We start from the raw sequence: 23,117 nt of genomic DNA, 5'->3' as shown, positions 1-23,117 counted from the left end.
TTCCTGAGAACAGCCAGTGTTTCTGGTGAGCTGAAGGGGACCTGAACTGCTAAGGCCGAGAGAGAATGCCTGAGGAAACAGGAGGTTGTAAAGCAGCCCAAAAGGAGCTTGGCTGGGCCAGGGAGTGTAAAAAACTACCACACATGGTGCTTTGTGTTTATATTTAAAGACTATATTCAGTTGAGTATGAAGTAACATTAACTGAGCTGACATCCTTGTTTTGTGTCACAGACTGCTACATGAGTTAGGAAAATACACTTTTGAGGTAACCTTTAATGTCAACCCATTCAACTGGAAAATAATCACGGGATTTCTAGTGCTTATCACTTATGAACATGGGCAAATAGAAACAATTTTTTTAATGCACTGAATCTTTATTAAAGGCTTGTATGTGTTGCTCATTGCTAGTTCACAGGAAGACTCAAGAAGGCTCTGCAGTGGAAATGACTCCTATAGAGGCAGATTTCTCCTGGCATAAGAAGATGATAGAACTTGAGATGTTGATCCAGGAAGCATTTCTCCGTTTCATGGCATCTATTTTGAAGGGTTACAGAACATTCCTCAAGCCAATCACACAGGCACCTTCAAATAAAGCAACTGCTGCTGATTCATTGTTTGATCATCAAGGTGAGGGTGAGGCAAACAAGCTGCTGATAGCATTGGCAGTGTTACAACTTCAGAGCTGAAGAGCTGCATAACTGTAAAAGGTCAAAGTTCCCTTTGGTTGTACAGTTCTTGGCAATATTTAAAATTGCAGTTGTCTAAAGTTAAGCTATTCAGAGTTGATTGGAACACAGATACATACATATAGGACTGCAGGTTTGCCCTAGCTCCAGTATTAGAAAAAGCTTTTTTTTTAGTAGCATGGTTCCCTCTCATCATGGCATATTCTGCAAGGGCATCTCTTGGGAATTAAAAAATATTTCTCAGCCTCTATGATGCAAAAGTGCTAAAAGCTCAGTAATGATCTTGATAGAAATGGAAAAATAGTAGAAAATGGGGCAGAAATCCGAAATATGGCAAGCAATAAATGATACTTGGCAAATGTCACTTCCCTTATCGCTGTTAACTATTCAGATCTGTTCATGAGTCAGATGCTACATAAAATGTCACAGGGGTTTTGTCTGTGGTGGTGTTTTGGGTCTTGTTTCTTCTTTTGGGGTTGTTGATTTTTTAAGAATTACTGGGTAAGATATTTGAGAAGAGATTTTTAGGTAATCATTTGTAGAGTTTTCAATTTTATCAAGCCCATCACCTTTTAGAATAACGTAATTTTTATTTTAGTATTGTTTTAGCTGTTGGATGCTTTTATACAAGGTAATCTTTTTTTTGTGCAATGAATCAACAAACAGAGTGAGAAAGGATTACATGGGTGTGACTAGTGGCCAAGGATGTAAAAAAAAATAGCTATTAAAAATGCTGTTAATCTTCCAAATGCAAATAGATATAAGTAGTTGTTATTGATAAAGCAAATACTTATGTATTAGCCTCTTCAGTAATTTATATTGATTATTGATTTATGTGATTTATGTTTATTAACTCATTTCATGTATTAATTTCTTATGGAACTTTAACTGGTATTTAGTTGTGTGTTCCCTTTTATTACCAGGATTTTTAAAAAGCAGAGACCGGGCCTATACAAAGTTTTACACGCATCTCACCAAGACACAGATATTCAGCCGCTTTATTGAAGAGTGCAGTTTTGTGAGTGACAAGGATACTGGCTTGGCATTTTTTGATGACTGCATAGAAAAGGTGAAAAATATACTACTACATAATATTCTTCTGTTCACTTTGTGTTACTGTCCTGTCCGTTAGTTGGGAAGGTACATAACTTCTGCAGGGAGTATTCAAAAGGATTGGAATTCTTGGTGGTTATTGCTTTTTCCTTTCTTCATCTTCTTGTGTGATCATAATTCCTGTGTTGTTGGAGAAAATTTCAATTAAAGGCCTGTAGGATTTCAATATATAAGATAATGTGAGAATCGCCAGTAGCTGACACTTCAGGAAAATACCATCCATTTCCTCTCTCTAATGTAGAATTGCTACCAGTGGTCATCTGCCATGACCAAAAACATCATTGTAGTTTTTCCCACAATTTTAACTTTAAACATGCCTAGTGTTTCAGATGTGGTCAGGACTGGTTTATGTAGTTTTCTCATTACATGCATGTTTTAGGAGAAAGATTGCTCCTTTATTTTCTTTTTATTTTTTTTATTGTAGTCACATCAGTATAGTTTTGGTCTAGGTAGGTAATGGAGTTTATAGCCTCATCTCTGCAATTCCAAGTTTACAATAATAAAGTTACAAGTTATAGAATTGTATTTTTTTTAAGGCATATGTACATGATTCTTTTTGGGAGAGCCTTCATATTAATAAGTTTTTGAGCCTTCAAATTAACAAGTTATTATAGACTGTGAGTCTTTGATTTAGTATTGATTCTAATTAGATTAATATTTGTGAATGGACAAAAGTTTATTTGCGTTTCCTTTTCTATGCTAAATGTGGAGTATACATCTAGAGAATACTTTGTTAATAATTTATTACTGCAGGTTGTCATATTGGAAAAAGCTGCAAAACAGGAATTTCTCTCAACTAAATAAAATGAAAGCGTTTTCCTTTGATAGATTAAGGGTTTTGTATTCAGTAGATAATGTCAGCAGATTGAAAGTATGCTGATTACTGAATTACTGATTACTGCTGATTCTTCACTGAAGTATTTGAAAAAGAGGTGAATTGCTTCTATAGTTATATGGAAAATTGCCATTTCTTCTTTAATATTTTAGCAAGTAGCACAGGTTTAATATAATTATTTAGGATTTTGATTTTGAATTGAGAAGAAACTCTTAATCTTTTTTTTCTTTTCCCAGCTCTTTCCAGATAAAGGAACGGAAAAAGGAGAGAAGGTACTTTTGCCCTTGAAAATGTTTAGGAATATCTGATCATGAAATGAAAATGCAAATACAAGGCTGTAGACTTGATATTTGAGTAATTAGAACAAGTATAATTTATATACAAATACAGTGTATATTAAATATATATTTTTACATATTCCAACATAATTGACATTGTAAAGGACATTTTGTTACAAAGATAAACTCTGTACTTAATGTCCAAACTCTGTTTTCAGGTTGATGTAGATTCTGTTGAAGATACACGCTTGATTGAGCTTGATGAGTCACAAAAAAGTGAACACACAGTGTTCATAATGCCACCAGAACCACCAGCTGATGATGGACAGGACCGAGTACCAAAATACAGGTACAAGTTAGACAGTCACATAGAGTGAAACTAGGGTGTCTATGATGGTTAGCAGGGCAGATGTTCTGTGCTGGTGCAAGACTTGCCTTAAGACAGCATTCAGAACAACTCTTTGAAAGATATGAACTGCCCAGAATCTGGTAAGTTTCTTAACCTCTAGAAATCAGTGTTCTGGGTGTGTATATGTAAGGGCATGTGGAATATGATATTAATTTTTCAATAACTTCTTGCCACCTTTATAGTAATACTTTTCTGCATGTATTCAGTGTCCTTCTTCCTGTTTGAACCATTTGTGTGTATTTTGTAGCAAGTGCAGTGCTCTTTGTTCCGTGTTGGGAATGATGAAGGGTGGGTTATGACTCTACCGAGTACTATTGATCTGCAGATGGTGAACCAAAAAAGCAAAACATGTGCTCCGCTTTTCAGGTTTCTTGCATTCAGTCTTTTTCAGCCCTGTGCAAGAAGTGTGGAGTTTCAGACACACTGGGTGCAATTTGTTTCTTCCCTTCTTCCTGTCTCTCTTGATCATGGGATCATGAGTGTTCTGGTTTTTGCTGTTGTCCTTGTTAATCACATCTGTGCTCTCCTGACCTTCGTGACATGGTTAGCAGTCTGGTTCTTATTTCCATTGTCTTTGGGGGCTTAATGTCCAAGGCATCTTCTTGTAGTATATTTGTGAATAAGGCTAAAAGTATCTTGCTGTTTTATTTTTCTCCTGGTTCTTTATTCTCCTGTTTGTTATTTTTCCCCATATCAGTTGTCTTTGTATGGCTTTCCTGCTATGAGCAGGTATGTGAAAAACTTTTATTTTCTTTTTTTTTTTTAAATCATCCATATAGCTATAAAAACTTCCCACGGCTAGATTTCAAGCTCTTTGACAGGCCACAGGAGCTCAAGCTCTCCTTCAGCAGACACCCAGCTGGAAACAGCATTTCAAATAGTCCAGCACTCATGGCAAAGAGGACAAAACAGGTCAGATGAGTCTCACTGTAATCACTGTGTGATCACTGAAAGATACAAATTTTCTTGGTAAAACTGCCACTGCCTGTTTATACTATAAGTTAGAGACTTGGTCTCTCTAACTTACAAATAAAAGAAACAGAAGAGATTAAAAAATTACCATCTCAGATTACAGTTTATTGTCAAATGCATTTTTAAGATTTAGACTGTAATATAAAATTAAATTGAAATTAATGCTTAGTGTGGGAAAAAAAGATTGATCCTGATGCTAGAGTTTGTTTGCAGAGCATCTTAATAAGAGAATGGTAAAAAGGCATCTTAAGCTGAATATGTGTCTATTTTTATTAAATGCTCAGAAGCCAGCATCTAAGTTAGATTTTTAGATTCAAGATCTTATGTCTTTTATCTGATTTTGTGTTTTGTTTCACCCTTACAGGAGATAAAAACAGCCCATAAATTAGCCAAGAAATATTATGTAAGCCCCTCTCAGTGGGCTAAGTGTCTCTTCAGTCATAGTTACAGCCTATGGTTTATTTGCCTGCCAGCCTATGTCAGAGTTGCACATCCCAAGGTCAAAGCACTGCAACAGGCATATGATGTTCTGATTAAAATGAGGAAAACCGAAGTAGAACCACTAGATGAGGCAAGTGCAAATCAAAAAGTTACCATGACTGTGAAATAGAAGACAAGGTGCAACCACAGTGTGTTTTGCTGACACCACCAGGTTAAGCATACATATGGTTGGACCTGTGTTTAAAGCCACCTTAAAATCATCTCAAGTCAGCAACTGGAAATTAACTACAGCAACTGGAAATTTAGTCTCTTTTTTATCCCCGGTATAGTGTATGCTGGGTCTACTCCAACTCAGTGTTGCTAGTCTTCTCACAGATGACTTCCAGAAGGAAGTTATTGAATATCCCTGGTTTTTATTGCACTTTAATTAGTGCTTTGCAGCCTTACTGCACTGAAGGGATGATGGGTTTGTGTGCAGCATACAATTCTTTCAGTAGTATCCCCTGGCACACAGCAGCAAGTTGTCATGCTTTTCATGTGGGCACCTGAGGAAGCGAAGGGAGCCGACCCATCTTAATTGATCAGCATCGAACTCCAATTTATTTATCCAGCATGCACATTTTTATAATCGTGTTAATTAAGTTCATACATATTGGCTACAGATTACACACCAACCCCTCCTTTTGTTTTCAATACCGGTGGTTTCTTATTGAGACCATAACTTGTTTTTCTCATCCTGTTATTGACTGTTCTCAAGGCCTCCATGTTTGTCACTCTGCTTTCCCATCACTATCCAAGGACAAGGTATTTACTTGTTATTAAAAAACAACCTGAGAACTTCTGCTGTTTACAGAAACGAGCCTGAGAACTTGCTGCTTACAGCTGCCTTTTACTTTTTAACCAGCTGTATGTGATTATGGCATGTCTGAAGAAAACTCTATAAGCCATGTCTGAACAAAATTCTCCAACAGGCACCTTATCTCCTTTATTTCTCAAACAACAGACCTGAGTGGAAAAAAAAAATTGACATGGTCAACAGTGTGACTGTTGATGTCATTTCAGTTTCTGTGACTTGTTCTTTAATTTTTGCTCCCTCTTCTGGCTGTAGCATGTTATGGACTAACTAGTTGTTCTTAGTTTTTCTTTTTACATGCGTAAAAGTTGGAAATCAGGAAAGAGGTTAAGACACTTCAAAATTCTCGTCTTTAGTCCATTTACACATTTCTGTATCTTGTCAGGTCTGTTACAGAGTAGTAATGCAGCTCTGTGGACTATGGGGTCAGCCTGTTCAGGCTGTGAGAGTTCTTTTTGAAATGAAAAATGCTGGAATACAGCCAAATGCCATCACCTATGGTTATTACAATAAGGTAAGGGTCCAGTGCCTTTTGCAGTTGTCACTCCCAATGTCCGGTAGCATGTTTTTAAGGTTGTTTCTTGCAGCTCTTCACTTGGACTTGCTGGTTCTGTTAGTCAAGCCATCCTTTTGGACATGCTTACAGAATGACTGAATCTACACTAAATGGTTCTACAATGTTAAATTTACATTCCCATGCTGTTTGGCTAACCAAAAATTCTATTGAAATACAGATTTACACTGTTTCCATTTTCAAATTTTGGAACCATCTAGTGCTTCCACATCCAATAAATCTATTCTAAGGTGTATTCTTTAAGATAGCAAGATCCAGAATGGATGAAGGCTGGAATTAGGCAACTTGAAGTAGCCTCCCTCTCTTTCCTTGCTTCCAAGTTCCTGATGACACTTCATGGTAAACTATATAAAGGAAAAAGAAAGGAGGTGTTACTATGGTCGTCTGTTACTATCAAAATATAAGAACAAAACCCACCTTGTTTAATTAAAATAATTTTAATCCATTGTCTGGTTATACTCAACTGTTTTGTACTGACCTGTGGAATAAAAGGGAAGAGCTCATAAAAATTCAGGTTTTTGTCCTACTTCACATGGTTGGCATTAAATGCTTTTTTTATTGGTGGCAGGGGTGAAGCTTCTCACCGTACTAATTTTTTTAATGTAACTTTCATACTGTTTTCTGTTATTGCAAAATGTCTCTTTCTGCAGGCGGTTTTAGAGTCTTCTTGGCCTAGTGGTAACCGCAGTGGCATATTCCTGTGGACAAAGGTACGAAATGTAGTTCATGGCACAGTGCAGTTTAGGCAGTGCCTGAAGAAATCAATGCAGATCCCACAAGTGCCTGTGATACCAGGTAAAGACTTAGTTGAAATAGATTTTTTTCTGGTGAACAAGGGCATAACGTACTTTCAGAGGGATTGCAGCTAACATTGTGGCTTTTGAAAGTGGAAAATCTGTCCTTAAATGTATAAAAATTGATATTTGCCAACTTGATGCTTATAACAGGATTAGAATGTCTTTTGCATACTGAAGAATTAATTATCTTGATTTCTGTTGTCAGAATCTCATACTCTTATTTGATATGTGTGAGCAGAAGTGTTTACTGTTGTCTGAAGAGGTTAGATTTATTTAAAAATCTGAATAATTAAGTCCTCTCTTACTAACCAGCTCTTGTTCATGTCTTTAGTTCTGCGGAGTCCCACGGGTGGAAGTGATGGGGACATGGTGAGCCATGGTAGCGTGGATAGTTCTAATGATGCTAACAGTGGGGAGCACACCCTCTTCGTCAGTGACTTAGTCAGGCTTGATTCCGCTGATAATCACTCTAGCACAGGTACTAGATTCTGCTGGGTTTACTACTTACAGTTCCCCAAAAGGCTAAATTTTGTAGTCTCCTGTTGATTTCCCCTTTACAACTACTGCTTTCCCTTCTTGAGGCTGTAGAGAAGTGTGGAGTTAACTTGCATAAAAAAGTACACTTTGTTGCACACTATTGTTGAACATTTCTCCTTTACTTCACATCATGCTTTAATTCAGAATGTACCATAGCAGAAATACTGTTATATGAAAAGAAATGTTTTGCTGTGGTCTCACGTACCCTGCTTTTTGTGTTAACTTTCAGAAAAGGTATGAAGCCTCTGACATATGAGGCTGTTTAATTTTTGCATGCTGTCATTTATTCACAGAAGTGGTAGTCCATGTCAGTAAAATCTTTCTGTGAAAAGAATGATGTTTGGTGAGGTGATCTGAAGGTAACACTTGAAAATGTTTTTCCTTGATAACATCTCAGAAAGGTCTAATTAGCATTCATGCAATTAGTATGTTATGTTAGGTTATGGTAAAACTATGCTTTTAAACACCGTATTCAAGTGTCTTAATAGTAGTGGCTAACCTTTGAAATAAATACAGAAATTGTCAGAACCTTGTCATACGGTTTTCAGGAGACACTGTGGGAATGGAAAGGCAGGTGATAAGCTGGAGGAAAACTCCACGTTAAACATAGTGTGCACTCCTCCTGACAAACTGAAGTGAAAAGAGTACACAGGAAGTTAATCATTTAGGATGACAGGACAAAATGCATGGTTCTTCTTATCTGCTCTAGTACTGATCACATCCTACCTGTGCAGTTTCAACTAAACTTCCTTTCTGTGTGTACTTCAAAACTTAATGCACAAAATTATTCTTGCACACTCTTCATGTTTTTAATATCTTGAGCCCTTCTGTAAAGAGAACTTTGAGTCTGATCTCTGTGCTTCATCTGATATGTCTGCCTAGATTACTGAACTTCCCTTCTCTCTGCTCTTTGTTGCTCTGCTTTTTGCTCTTTGCTGTCTCTTGGGTGCCGCATTTGTCCTTGGCTATCACGGTGTGGGGTGCAGACTTATGGTGTGAAGCCTTGGATGCACGTGTGCATTATTTCTACCCTTGAATATTACTCCTGCAGGTAATTCACCCATTTATTGATGGGGTATTGATACTTCTGCTCAAGGCAGGGATACTAACATTACTGAAAATCTGACAGAGGAAAAAATAATCACCTGCGAATGTCAGAACTCAATGTTCTATATATAAAGTTTTTAATATAGTAGCAAAATGTATTAATTGATGGCTGCTCAGATTTTTAATTCTTTTTAACATAGTTGTTATTTGTTGGTAAAATAAATAGCAGTGATATGTATGGTAGATGAATGGTATCTGTCACCCAAATTTTATGGAGCTTCCTAACACCTTTCACACTCAATAACTTACTTTGATCTTTTTTGTTTCAGTAATGAGTGCTAGTAGGTACTCTGAAGTATATGAACAATCCAGTTTAACATGTTGCTGTGAAATGTGTCCATGTAGAATTTTTGTCTTTTTGCACATGCAGCAGCACTTCAGATAAAAAAAAACCGAGAAAAGAGACTTTCTGTATTTTTTCATGTGACAGATTTCTTTGATTACTGTAAACTTTTGGGTTTTTAGTGAGTTACAGCTGGCAAGCTTAACTAGTATAGCAGAGGAACAGACTTTTAAAAAAATCTTTGTAGTTTTACTTTTTTTTCTATTACAATTTATACTTTGGCATACAGTGCAAAGATATAGCACAGTTTATAGTACAGGTTTTTTCCAGGGCTGTATTCACTGTTAGAAGCTTGCTCAGTTATGGCTGTGCTTGTCTAAATTTCTTTTGTTAATGCATTTGAGAATTTAGCCTACCCAGCAGATAAATATTTCATGCTAATGTGATAGGAAAGGAAGGAGAGCAGATACAGTGCATTAAAAATAGTTAGTCACCATAGTGCTCCTAGGCGAATAACTCATATTTAGTATAATTAGAAAAGTAAATTTGGATTAGTATAGCTGAATTATCTCTGGTATTATCATCACTGAGTTGAGTAGGTCTTTCCACAAATTAGACATTTTGGAGATCTTAACATGAACTTTTCTGGAGAGATAACATGTGAAACAAATAAATTTCAGATCTTTTATTTTCTTATTGAAAACAAATTTAGGAAGGGAGAATGAGCTTGAAGCATGTGTTTGTATTTTTTGTAACAGGTGGTCATTCAGACCAGGGTTACAGATCCAAGGATGAACTCTTGAGACATGGTGAGGATAGTCTTCCTGCAACTGAAACACACGTAGAGAAAGATATTTCTTCTAACCTTGAAGACTTAATAGGAGGTTAAGTATGCATGTTTATGTTGGTGAAGGCTTTTGATAATAAATGTGTTTCATGCATTAGAATACCACAGATGCTCAGTGTATTGAATTAATAGTATTCCAGTGCTCAGAATACGGTAGATTTCATATAGTTATTTTACTTCTATGTCCTAAATTATAGGAGTGGAATGTGTATAGGTAGAAATAGCCTTTTATTAGATCAACTTAATATAGATGGAAAAAATGGACAAATGTTGGGGCATGCAGTAATTTACATTCAATTTCCCTCTTTTATCTGTTTGAAATCTTGATAATTATTTTAGCTGTACCTGTTGACCTAATAAAAGGCGCTACTTTTTCTCACAAACTCTTCCCAGCTATAGACAGTCTTAGGATCATCTCCTGTCTTCTGTTCAAATTTTGCCCTTAGTTTTTCTGTATTTTGTTGTTTTCCTTACTAAATTTGTTTCATATCTGAGTTATGAGATCCATTATGTGAGTTAGGGCTTTTAAAGCTCTCATTAAACAAATTGCCCTGCATGAAAATCTGTGAACTGCTGTTCTTATTATACTTTGGTTAGTTGAAAAAATACCATGGGGAGAAATTGGCAAATGCTATAACCCTGTGAACAGCTAAGCACTCTCTGCATAATGCTGGCAACCTTTCTGAGTATTGCTTCCAGGAAATGCTCAGTACCTAGTAGGACTGATCCTTTAGTTTGTTATTACATAAGGTGACAGTTGGAGTTTATATTTTATGTACCAGCGCAAATAATTACTAAGTTAAATCTTAACTTTATATATCCATATCTATCTATCTCCTAATGTTCACATTCTCTTTCTTGCAGAGATTTGTACAGAAAAATCTTATGAAAAGCAACAGCTGAATATAGAAACTCCGAGTCCAGCTGATCCACCTGCTTGGGGTAACAGTATTGTGAAAGTTCCATCAGGCATTTTTGATAGCAATGGAAGGAAGGGCAGTGATGGTGAGTGAAACAGAGCTTGCTAAAGTCCTGATCTTGTTGTGCTGTAGTGTTTTGCAATCTGTTTCATATTATGAAAAGAAATAGAACTTCTTTCAAGGTGCAGATGTCTTGCACAATGTTTGCTTTCCACCATTACCCTGTGCAGGTAATATAGAAGGAACCTCTAGATTCTAAGGTTGAAAATCACTGTTCTGTAGACTGAAATCAAGATTTTCCCTGCCCTGCACTGAGAGTGTTTCAGTAATACAGTAGGAAACAAAGAGAAATAGTGTGTCCAGTCTTGATTTTGTCATCTAAACCTTGCTGATCTTGGACAAGTCTGTCTCTATTCCTGCAGCTTACATTGCCATTCTGTAATGCAGGAACAATGTGTGTTGTCTTTGTGCAATACAAAATTTATTTACTTATCTCAAGATTTGTGATGAAGAAGATTTATGGATATATAAAAGCCAAATCTTGGGGATCCATTTTTTTTTTCTGCCTTTCTGTCCGTTTTTTACTAAGATAAGGTAGTCCAGCTTCAGTGTAGCTTGATAGCACAGATTAGAGTTGCAGGTAAGAAGTTTGTTGGAACATTTTGGCAATTATGAGAACACATGTCTAGCTAAGAAGCAGCATTTATGTGAGACTCAAACATTCTCCAGCAGGTGGATGTGGTGCAACACGTCTTCTCTTGAGGTCCTAATATAGTAGAATTTCCATACTTATGAAGATTTTTACTTTGCTAACACAACTGTCTAGGTAGTAAATATTCCAAATTACCCATAGGAAATAGGAACATTTATAAGATTTATTTATGGCTTCCACATACTAAACTTAATTAGTATTTTCTAAATATACATCTGTGTCATAAATTAAATAATGCATCTGTATTGACCAGACACACATTATAGTTTTTTTTCAGAACCAGAATGAACTATGGTGTTTGGTGTTTCGATCTTGAATGTAGCTCTTGTGGGGGGGGGGGGGGGGAACCAAAACCAACCAGAGTAACTTTTATTTAAAATTGTAGTTTCCTTTAGTTCATGGATGTAGTACTTACTCTCTGGGTGTTGGCACAGGGAAAGAACGTAGCCATAAGCAGCTTTGATTCCAAAGAGTAGGTGGCTTTTGATATGCAGGATGTCTTTGCAGTGAAATAACGTGTTCATGCTAGTGTAACTTCTGAATGGATATATTGGAAATGTAGTACTCCCAGTCTTCTCTATGTAAGGAGATTAAGGAGATTTCACATGGTTTCAGGAAATAAGCATTTTTGGTGGCTATGGATACCATATTATTAATGCATTTTCTCTTTCAGAAACAGTTTCTAGCCCACTGTTCATAACTCAGGATTCAGTTGAAGATTCAGTCTTTGGTGATGTTTCTTCTAAGAAGACAAGTGAAAAAAGACAGAAGAGACAAAAACTGTTTTCAGAGAGAAGCTGCAGTTTCAGTAGTGAAAGCAGAGCTGGAATGCTGCTGAAAAAAGGCAGCTTGGACTTGCATTCTAAAGAAATAGCAATAATGATGGGAGCAGATGCCAAGATCTTAACAGCAGCTTTATCTGGGACCAAAACTTCACCTAAATCCCACAGCTTTGAAAATATCACTGACCAGCAGGTTTCTGACATGAGTGGCACTTGGAGTGGTGTGACTCAGAGTGATTGGGACCTAGAACATAGGTCTTCACCAGTGCTGGAAGAACCTGGGGAAGAACAGGAGGATCTTGAGAATGGACGAGATGGAAACATGACCACAGTGGAAGACATAAATCTTGAGCAGTCAGCTGAGTTTAAAAACCAGAAACCTGAATCCAAAGATGCAACTGCTAAAAGAAATAGCTTTTATGGAGTGGTTAAGCCTATTGAAAGGGAAGATGTTGAAGTAGGCTTGGACCCTCTGTCTTTGCTAGCTACTGACAGCATACAACCAGGTTATCCAGAATCTGGGGAAAAGTTGATGTCACCAGTTGCAGCACGTAATTTGGCAGATGAAATAGAGAGCTATATGAATTTGAAGAACCCCTTGGGTAGTAAGTTTCCCAGCATGGAACTGCACAAGCCAGATAAGGAAGCAGAAGCTTCTGGTACACTTGGTCACTCCCAAGAGCGAAGGTCAAGCCTGCCCTTGGATCCCATCCTGCCGTCCTCCAAGTGTTATGAAAGTCGAAGAAGTCCTTCTGTCTGCAGATCCAAAACATTCACTGTACGATCAAAGCAACAAACTCACCCACAAATTCAAAAGGAGCGGTCATCATCTTTGACAGGACTGGCTCGTTCTTCCCCGCATGGCTCACTGGGAACTGTCGTAACAACTTTATCCAGTCTGAAGTTAGACAATATATTGTCTGGACCAAAAATTGATGTTTTGAAATCAGGCATGAAGCAGGCTGCCAATGTGGCCAGTAAGATGTGGGGAGTGGTAACATCAGCATATAGTTACTCAGATGATGAGGTAAGTGTTTTTCAGTATGAAAAGTTCGGGGACGCAAAGTTAGAGGGCTAACTTCTATGTTCAGAAGATTGCTTCTCTAGGTGTTTTTTACTTTTTAATTAAGTATTGACTTTTATTAGTTAATAAAACTACACTTTATCTATGGTGTTTTTCCTTGCCATTAAAAAACTCTCACCTTTCAGACAAAAGGAAATTAGATGGTCTCAATGCAGTAAGTTTTAGCTTTTTGTTCTCAACAAAAATCTCCCATTTCTTTATTAATCTTTTTATTTATATGTAAAGAAACCAAACCAAGAAACCCTGAAAAGTACAAATGTATGTCACCTTAAATGATGCCATATTGCCCTGTCTTACTTTAGAAAACTAGGTTGTGAAAATAAATTACAAACCCAGGAAGTCAGATTGGTGAGGGTCAAAGTTGAAAGTAATAAAGTACAGCCTGAGATCTAGTAAATTTACTTATCAGGAATTTGGAAACTAAGTGTTATGGTTCTTCTGTGACTAACAGAGTGTTTTTCAGAGTAAAACATTTCACATACTAATGACAAGAATGAGAGAAGATATAGAGAGATTAATATTGTAACTTCCTCTTTTTTTTTGTGATGTCTTGTTATTGTGCCTTCAAATGATGTGTCTGCATCATTTTTCCTGTCTGTAATGAATAAATTTATATCACTATTGTTTTGTCACTCAGTTTGTCAGTTTTTCAATATCCTCCTGCTTTGTCCAGTATCTTTTTGAGGCTACAAAGTTTAATCTTACATCTGGTAATTTTTGTTACAATGAGATTTATCTTAATCTGCTAGTTAATTATTTATTCTTTAGGATAAAAATGGAAGTGGAGGTACTCAAAAATGCTACTTTTTCTTCTTGCATTAAAGGAAGAAAGCCATCGACCAGACTATAACTTCCCTGTGGGCTTTGAAGATAGTATTTTAGGAGATAATCTGTCATCAAGAACTGGAGTCTCAGGCCTACTTACAAATGAGCTTGCACAGAGCACTACTAGTCTTGGTAGTAGCAGCAGTGGTGGAGATGTAGGAAGACAGCATTACAGTGCAGGTGAGATTATTTGGTTGTATTTTCCTCTGATAATTTGATTATAATACAACAATCAGGGAAAACTGTTGTGTATGAAATCACTCAAAACAATGGAAGCTATGTTAATGTGAAAATATTTCAAGCCCTTTAGAGTATTACAAGCAAGTTTTTACTTCCATTCTATACTGTTCTCTTGCAGTAGCAAGTAGCTAATGCTTCTCTCTTTGTTGAATGTATAAAAAGCTGATACAATATGCAGGAGTTTAACCATAAAATACTTCCTGTGTGTGTGATAGGAAGATTACTAGCTAGTTATAGCAAGAAATACCTGCTCATTCATGTAAACTCATGAAAGTATTAATAGTGAAATATTAGTAGAGAAAAGCTGAACAGTTTGGCAACTGCAAATAGTTTCATAACTAACCAGAGACAGATCATCTGAGGGAGGAAAGAAGCAAACCCACCAAAACCAAATCAACAAAAGAACCCTGTAGTTCATGCCCACAAAAAACCTAAAGCAATACATGCTAAAAGTTATCCATCTTTACCATGGAATAGGAACTGTTGGATACATACTTGATTTGAACTTATGTAGGTAAATAGTTCATGACTGTGAGCCTGTTGCAAACCTTCCTTCCCTCCTCTCTGCCAGATATAAAACTGGAAAAATAAATCTAGTATTTTTCAGTTCAAATTTAATTCAGGTAGATTTGATTCTTATTTTGAGAAAAAAGATGTGTTTCTGAACCTGCTGTGGGGTTGGTTTAGGTCTCTTTGTAATACAATACTTCAGTGATGCAAATATGGTAAAGCTGTCTGCTTTACAGAGAGAGAGAAATATCAAGAGAGGAAGAACTGTCTTGCATAGTGGAGATAAAGTGCCCCCATATCACAAAATCTTGACAAGATGTCTTCTAGTTCCAGTTAGTTAGGAGGGTTATTAGAGCTAACTATAAAGAGTGGCAGTCAACAGGATATGCAAAATTTGTTCACAAACATAATCTTAAGCTGAAAATACACAGGAGACTTCTTTATGATGAGAGGATACTGGTGGTGATTTCTTTTCTTGAGAAAAATTTGGGCTTGTAAAAAAATAATTCTGATAATTTTGCCTTCTAGGAGTGATCCCATCCATTTCCGTCTAGTGAATGTATTCCAACTCCTTTTCCCCTTGTCCTGGACAAGGTTCATAATCATAAAATCTAGCATTACCAATAAAAAAAAATTTGGTTTAGTTCGGTGTTAAAAGTGGAAAATCTATGTGCAGTAATGGCATTTTTGGTATCATACACCTCACCTGGTGCTGTCCTTACATTTACTGTTTACTTATGGATGTATTATTCAAGAAATCATGGCTAGTCAACTTTTTATAGTTGGCCAATATACATTGAGCAATCTTACTGCTCTTTACCAGTCTATTTTTTCTTTGTGTTTTTCTTTTACTAATCTGTGATATATTAATTATTAATATGATATTATTATTAGAATAATAACATAGAAATGTTAATCGTGAACATTATCTATATTGTAATTGTAATGTCAGTGAGATACTCATATCTTTGGAGATCTTTTGGAACAATTTTCTTGCCTTGGTTTAACAGAAGTTATTTTGTTTGGGAATGGATTAATTTTTCTTTGCTTGAAAACAAAACTCAAATGACTCTTTTTGTACAGGTGAAGTTTCATTCCCAAAAAGTATGAAACTTCTAGATTCTGAGAAATCAGAGCACAGCTCTTCACATAATACTAGTTTATCCAGCATTTTCCAGAACTATGCAATGGAGGTAAGATTAATAAACTTATAGATGAAAGCTATAATTAGTCAATGGTACTGTATGCATTGATTACCTGTTTAGTTGCGTTGTGGTTGGTTTTTTTCAAAACATTTTTTTCCTGGTTTCTACTGCAGAAATGCTTAATACTTGTAGCTTGCAGTGTGACAGCAGCTTTAAAAAAGAAGAGTGTCTGAAATACCTCTATGCATCCATCATATATATAGAGAAAAAGTTGTTGAGGGAAGGGTCAAAACTTGAAATGAAGGAGAAGTTAGAGGTGAAACAGGAATTTTTGTGGGCTTTTAGATTTTATTTTCCTTATGAAAATTGTGTTACTAAATAATTGTGATGAGTTGACAGCAACCAGCACCAAGGCCCTCACACAGGTATTTGCTTAATCCCCTTTAAATGGAGGACAGAATTGAAAGGGCAAAAGAAAAAAGCTTGAGAGTTGAGATAAAGACAATGTAATACATGAATTATGGGGGAAAAATAAAAAACAGGGAGACACAATCAAAAGAAAATAATAATGCAGAGATCAGTCAGCACCCTGACACCTCAAGGAAGAGCTACCTTGGAAAATACAGGGTTTTATCTCTGAACTTGATGTTACACAGTGTCATTTGGTCAGCTGAGGCCAGCTGTCCTGTCTGTGTCCTGTCATAGCCTGCTGGCTGAGTTGTGCACATAATGAAAAAAGTCCATGATGATCTACAAAGCCCTATGCAGCAATAACTAAAATATTGGAGTGTTATCAATTAACATGGAGCTGGTTACAAGACTGAAACACAGGACTACAGAGAATTCTCACAAGAAAATTAACTCTATCCCAGCCAAATTAAATTATGTTTTAGTATGGTTCTCTATTTCAGTTATTACCTGTAGATACTTTCAGATTTCAGATACATAGGCAATGATCACTGCATTTAACTTGGTTGTTTTTCTTTCAGCTGCAGTTATTTTGCTAGATCCTGTGTCATTTTCATTTATGTTCAGTGTTCTGGACATCTAGGCTTGTCAAGCTTCTGCACTGTGTTATATAAATGGTATAGCAAAGTAAAAAATTTCATTATAATGAATATCTATTAGCTGTAAAATTTATTGGAAGCTGTGTTTGAGGCTGGTTTTTGGGGGCCCTCTGACTGAAACAATGAAGTAAAAGGATAGAGTAAGGTATATAATCCATTCTCCAGTTAGTCCAGGATTAATTTTACCATTTTTCTCCAGTTATCCGTCTACCTTAGTGGTGAGACTTCTATTAGGTAAGGACACAACATTCTGATTTTCCACTTGTGCTGGGTTTGCATGGCAAGGATTGGGTAGCAGAAGAGCTGCCAGAACTTTCCCCCGTGTCTGACAGAGCCAATGCCAGCCAGCTCCAGACTGGACTCCCCACTGGCCAAGGCAGTGACAGTGGCAGCAATGCTGGCATAGTGTGTTTGAGAAGGGGAAAAGAATGCTGTGCAACAGCAACTGCAGGAGAGGAGTGAAAACACAAGACAGGAAATCCCTCTGCAGATACCCAGGTCAGTGCAGAAGGAGGAATAGGAGGTGCTCCAGGCCCAGGGCAGAGATTCCCTGCAGCCTGTGGTGCAGACCACAGCGAGACAGCCGTGCGCCTGCAGCCGTCTGCGCCGTGCTGGAGCAGGTGGGTGCCCAAAGGAAGCTAACCCTATAGACAGGAGCCAGTGCTCCTGGCAGCACCTTGACCTCATGGGGAGAGGAGCCCAGGCTGGAGCAGGGCTTGTGACCCTGCAGGAGATCCATGCTGGAGCAACTAGTAAGGAGCTGAAGCCCATGGGAAGGGCTTACCCTGGAGAAGTTTGTGTTAGGACTGTGTCCTGTGGGAGGAACCCCATGCTGGAGCAGGGGAAGAGTGTGAGGAGTGTCAGAAAAACATGGGATGAATTGACCACAATCCCCTTTCCCCATTTCCATGTGCCATTTCAAAGAAGAAGGTGGAGAAGTCAGAAATTAAAGTGAAGCCTGGGAAGAAGGGAGGGGTAGCAGGAACGTGTTTTAAAATTTGTAGATAATTTCTCATTAACCTACTTGAACTTCTAATTGGTAGAAAATTAAATTCATTTCCCCTAGTTTTCCTTATTGTGACAGTAATTGATGAATGATCTCCTTGTCCCTATTGTGACTCACAAGCCTTTTGTCATATTTTTCTTCTCCTGTTTACTTGAATAGGTAGATTGCTAGAGTGGCTTTGGTGAGTGCCTGGCATCCAGCCAGGGTCGACACACCACACTATTATAAAGGTTTCTTCTGTGTTTGATTGGTTTTGTGGGATTTCTTTGCTCTTTTGGATAAGTAAACATGCATTTACTTATACAATTCAAAACAATTTGTATATGCTGAAGTCTTCATAGAATAGAAGCAAGCAATTGCAAATGCTAAATTAGTGGCCTTTTGGGGTAATGCTTTTTCCATGTCAGAAACAAATTACTTATATCTTTATTTCGTAGGTAAAAGTTAATGTGGATGAGATAATTCTGAGTATGGTGGGAAAGAAGTGATGAACTCATTTCTCCCCACTGGCCTTCTGGTACCTGTTAAACTTCTATGGGTACTAAGCCTACAAAAATTGTAAAAGAGCCCTGATAATATTAATTCTTTGCTGTTCTAGGTCCTGATGTCAAGCTGCTCTCAATGTAGAGCTTGTGATGCTTTGGTTTATGATGAAGAAATCATGGCTGGGTGGACAGCAGATGACTCAAACCTGAACACTACCTGCCCTTTTTGTAAAAGTACCTTCCTACCTTTGCTTAATGTTGAATTTAAAGACCTTCGTGGCTCTGCAAGGTCAGTGCATTTTACTAATACTCAATTTCTGTCTTTGTACCTGTGCATGGTTGTATTTTTTCACAAGAGGATCTTTGATATCTTTCCCCATCTAGATGTTAGCAAGAATGTTACTGCCTGTTCGATGGTCATGATTGCACTGAATGAAATTATAAATTGTGTAAACTATTGAGCTGCATTGTTAAACAGCTAAAACCCAAAGAACTGGTTGCCTTTTTATTACTTTTTTGTTTTCATATTTTCTTTTTAGGAGTAACTGTATGGAAGCTTTAAGTCAGTTTTCATTTTGTTTTGATGTTAAAACAAAGCCTATGGACTTTATAAAAACATAGGAAGAGGTTTTTAAATCTATCAGCAAAGAATTTTTCCATGACCAAATTTGTTAGGAGCACTTGGTTCCCGATGCTCTACCTTATTGTTTCTGCAGTTCAAGCTTCTCTGCTTGCTGTTTTTAACCTCTTTTAGTTGCACTATGAAAAATGGAACTTAAAATTAAGTTCCCGTTCTCACTGTAGTGGTTGGTCTGCTATGAAACAGAAGTTCCACTAGTTCTCTAATGCAGAAATTGAACATCTGTATTAACTGTAGAGTATGTACTTCAGAGACTTAGCAAAGCAAGACACATTTGTGTTGTCATGTGCTTAGAATGGTGTATGATCATGTAGTCTGTAATGTCACATTACAGTAAGCAACCATTTTCAGTGATGTGTCACCTATTAATACACTATTGCTGATTTGAAGCCATGACAAACTAAGTTCACTTGTAATGGTTTATGTCCAGTGTAGGATGTCTTCTTTTGCAAATCAAATCTCTGTATGTGTTAATTTACTCTGCCTGTATAAGTTGCAGGGCTGGGAACAGGATGAAATTTATGGTGTGTTGTCAAGCTTTTTAATGTTGTGCTTCCTTCTTTTGCTACTTCTGAAAAGTGAATGTAGAAAATAATAAGTTTATGATTTTATGCTTGTATCTTTACCTTTGTATTTTTCTCCCTCCCATTCATGTTGTAACTTCAGCTTTTTCCTGAAGCAAAGTACCTCAGGAGATAGTTTACAGAGTGGCACCCTTCCATTAACCACAGATCCTCTGGAGCAGAAACTGTTGACCAGTCCAGCTGTTGCTGACTTGATCAGTTTTTCAGATCACCTGCAGTCCAGCCACACCATAGCTGAAGAAACCAGCTCTGCAGCTGAGCAGGGGTAGGTAAAACAAGATTGTTAGTTCTGTCAGAAATGCATCAGTACTTCCACACTTACAGGGGTAAGGTTGGCTTTTATACCTAATGTGGTGAAGTACAGTTGTAACTTGATGATCATCTCTTTCCTTTCTCACTTTCTGCATGTTTAAAGCATGCTTTTATCAGTTTGAAGTAAACTCATTCCATCAAGTGAGTAGCTTCTAGAGATACAACTATAGAAATGAATCTTCATGTCCACGGGGTATTGATCAATAGGTAAAACCTCTACTCAGTGTGGTTAAAACCCAATCACCCTGTAAACTCACACAGAAATTCAAGCATTGCTCCTCCTTTCCTTGTACGTATGATTTAACAATAAGGCACTATGGGAAAAAATAAATCAATTTGCTGGAATACTTTGCTTGAGAGAAAGTTCTGGGAGCACTCAAGACTTGTGCTGAGTGTTCTATGTCTGTGTATAACTGAAACTCTGAAAAACAATATCATTTTTGAAACAGTTTGATGAAAAAAAGCATTAAGGGGAAGGTGTCTGTTGGATGAGGAAAGAACTAAAATAATTCTGCAATGAATTGTGATCTTTTTGCTGGGATGGTTACCTTTTGTTGTAATTGTTTGGGTGTTTTTTAAATCATCAAATTTGAAATTCTGGAGTATTAGTGCCTCAGAGTAATGAGCTAATGCCTGTGTCAGACAACTAAAACTTTAATCAATGCAATAGTAATTAGTCTTAATACACTAAACATTCGAGGTGGTACTGCTTATGTTAACATCTTTATATTGTGACAATGTATTTTTAACTACAGTGAAATGTAGAACCAAAAGTCACCGCTAAATAATCTCTTTGCTCTCTACAGATTATCTGGAAGCAGACACTTTCTGTTTCACTTTGTTCCTCTGCACTGTAGTTGAAGCTGTAATTTTATCCATTATAATTAAAAGGAGCACCGAACGAATATTCTCAGATCTGCAAATGTCTTGATTGCCTGCATTAAATATTAAAAGTCTGACTTTACTTAAATTAGCTTGCTCAATGAGTTTGACACAATTTTTTTATTATTACTTTGGCATGCAATTTTTAAATTACTTTCTGCTATACTGTTGTTCTGTTTATGACACTTAGGACATAAAGGGAAGAGGAAGTAAAAGTGAGTGTAGTCAAAAGGAGGTAATCTTCACAGACTGGCAAAACTGTGGACTGCTTTTTTTGGGTTTTTTTTTAAAGCAAGGTAAAGTTATACAAGAGCAACGGTTTCTGTACAGAACTGCAGTACTTTCAAATGCATATCTCAAGTTATACTTAGCTGCTTTTCAGGAGGGATGTTTATACTGGTCTGAGGCGCATTTTGTTCTGTGTTCCCTAAACAATGGAACTAACTGGGAAAATACAGTTTCATATTAATAGAGAAAATTGGTTTGGGATCTTGGCAGCCTTCCTCTGCTTCCTTCCTGTTGCCATAGAAATGCTGAACTATTAGCATATTTTCTTCTAAAATTCACACAGTGATTTGGGAGAAGAACAGACTACAGATCCCACCACCATTACCACACATGCCAGTAATCCTCCAAAAAGGGGCGTGTCCTTGACTCGGAGCCACAGTGTGGGAGGTCCTCTGCAAAACATTGATCTCTCCCAGAGACCGTCTCATGGCATTTCGACAGTTAGTCTTCCCAACAGTTTGCAGGAAGCTGTGGTAAGTCTAGAAGCTGCATATGCAGTTGAGAGAAGAATACTGAAAACAATGAATTTAATAATATTCTACTAGTAGCATTCTTGTCCATTTGCAGAATGGGAATGACCAAGCATATTTTCACCTTCTAACAACTGAAAAAAGTCTTAATTCAGTTAATCTAAAATTGCTTTCCAATACTTTGTCAAACAAACAGTTCTACTTGATTTGAAATGGTCTCTCTAACAGAATGAAGCTAATCTTTGTCTTTCTAAAACTGGAAGTTCAGTAGTAAAGCAATGCCAACAGCTGAATAAACACAATAGTGCAACACATGACAAGATGGAAAGTTGGTTCTGTTTCTGTGCATTTACTTGTACTCCTACTGTATATTCTGTTAGGCTTATCTGTGGAGTGGATGGGAGAAGGTGAGAGGCAGTATTGAGACTCCTGCCTTTCTTGTGAAAAAAAGTGTTTCTCCTCTCTCTTGGTACTTGTTATTTTCCAGAGACTGCCTTAACATGTGAAGTCACGATTCAGTTCCACAGCTCATGTAATTACTGACATTTCTCTTCACTTTCCACTGCTGCAGGCTTGGTACTGGCTACCAGCTTAGATAGCTTAAAACTGCACAATTGGCAACAAGTTCTAACAAATTAGCATTTTTTTTCTTGCTCACATAATAGGAAAAGCATAGGTGATTGTTCTTTAAAATTAAGAACTCTCCAACGGTAAAAACTGGTGATGCTGTTAAAGTTATTGTGCATTCAGTAGCTCCAGAGCTTCTTCCAAATGTCAAAAGAAACTCTGCAATGGAAGTTTTCAGGGCAAGTAATCCTGAAAAGTATTTCTGGAAGAAAAATCTTCTTTGGTTTCATAAAAAACAAAGTCAAAAGCAAAAACAAACACACCCCCCCCCCCCAATAAACAACCAAACAAAAATCCACCCCAAAACAAATGAAACAAAAAAAACAAACCAATTTTTTTTTGTGCATGTTCTGTTTTTAGGATCCTTTAATAAAACAGCAGAACCCTGCCCCTGTATCTGTACCCTACTTGAGCCCTTTGGTACTGCGTAAGGAGCTCGAATCACTCCTGGAGAATGAGGGAGAGCAAGTAATTCATACATCCAAATTCATCAATCAACACCCCATAATCTTCTGGAACCTAGTCTGGTATTTCCAACGATTGGATCTGCCCAGCAACTTACCTGGACTCATTCTGACGTCTGAGCACTGCAATGAGGGAGTGCAGGTAAATGGCATCCTCGTGTTAGATCGGCGGGTATTACCGTGAGCAACACTGGGAGCTGGGTTCCAAACAACTGCCTAAATAATTCCTGAACAGCTGAATATGAGTTCTTGGGTTTTTATCATACAAGTAGATAAGTTTGTTTCCCACAAGGATTCTTGAAGGGAGATGTGTGAAACAGTCTTCAAGTTCTAGTCAAGATG

At 37.2% G+C, this 23,117-nt stretch overlaps 1 protein-coding gene across 1 annotated transcript in view; it reads left to right on the top strand.

Moving 5' to 3' along the window:
- The window catches only part of DENND4C (DENN domain containing 4C), a 52,254-nt gene that overhangs the window by 19,318 nt on the left and 9,819 nt on the right, over nucleotides 1–23,117 (top strand). Inside the window, exons 11-28 of the mRNA XM_059491813.1 lie at nucleotides 409–627; nucleotides 1,610–1,755; nucleotides 2,871–2,906; nucleotides 3,131–3,261; nucleotides 4,101–4,233; nucleotides 4,658–4,864; nucleotides 5,973–6,101; nucleotides 6,812–6,956; nucleotides 7,290–7,436; nucleotides 9,644–9,769; nucleotides 10,597–10,737; nucleotides 12,038–13,173; nucleotides 14,055–14,235; nucleotides 15,889–15,998; nucleotides 18,622–18,797; nucleotides 19,815–19,997; nucleotides 21,498–21,687; nucleotides 22,672–22,917. Coding sequence (XP_059347796.1) covers nucleotides 409–627; nucleotides 1,610–1,755; nucleotides 2,871–2,906; nucleotides 3,131–3,261; nucleotides 4,101–4,233; nucleotides 4,658–4,864; nucleotides 5,973–6,101; nucleotides 6,812–6,956; nucleotides 7,290–7,436; nucleotides 9,644–9,769; nucleotides 10,597–10,737; nucleotides 12,038–13,173; nucleotides 14,055–14,235; nucleotides 15,889–15,998; nucleotides 18,622–18,797; nucleotides 19,815–19,997; nucleotides 21,498–21,687; nucleotides 22,672–22,917 — 3,782 coding nt within the window. The remainder of the gene's footprint in view (nucleotides 1–408; nucleotides 628–1,609; nucleotides 1,756–2,870; nucleotides 2,907–3,130; nucleotides 3,262–4,100; nucleotides 4,234–4,657; nucleotides 4,865–5,972; nucleotides 6,102–6,811; nucleotides 6,957–7,289; nucleotides 7,437–9,643; nucleotides 9,770–10,596; nucleotides 10,738–12,037; nucleotides 13,174–14,054; nucleotides 14,236–15,888; nucleotides 15,999–18,621; nucleotides 18,798–19,814; nucleotides 19,998–21,497; nucleotides 21,688–22,671; nucleotides 22,918–23,117) is intronic.

The sequence above is a fragment of the Ammospiza nelsoni genome, chromosome Z, assembly GCF_027579445.1.
Source record: "Ammospiza nelsoni isolate bAmmNel1 chromosome Z, bAmmNel1.pri, whole genome shotgun sequence".
In the NCBI taxonomy this organism is placed as follows: domain Eukaryota; kingdom Metazoa; phylum Chordata; class Aves; order Passeriformes; family Passerellidae; genus Ammospiza; species Ammospiza nelsoni.
This window is presented reverse-complemented; position numbering and strand designations above follow the sequence as displayed.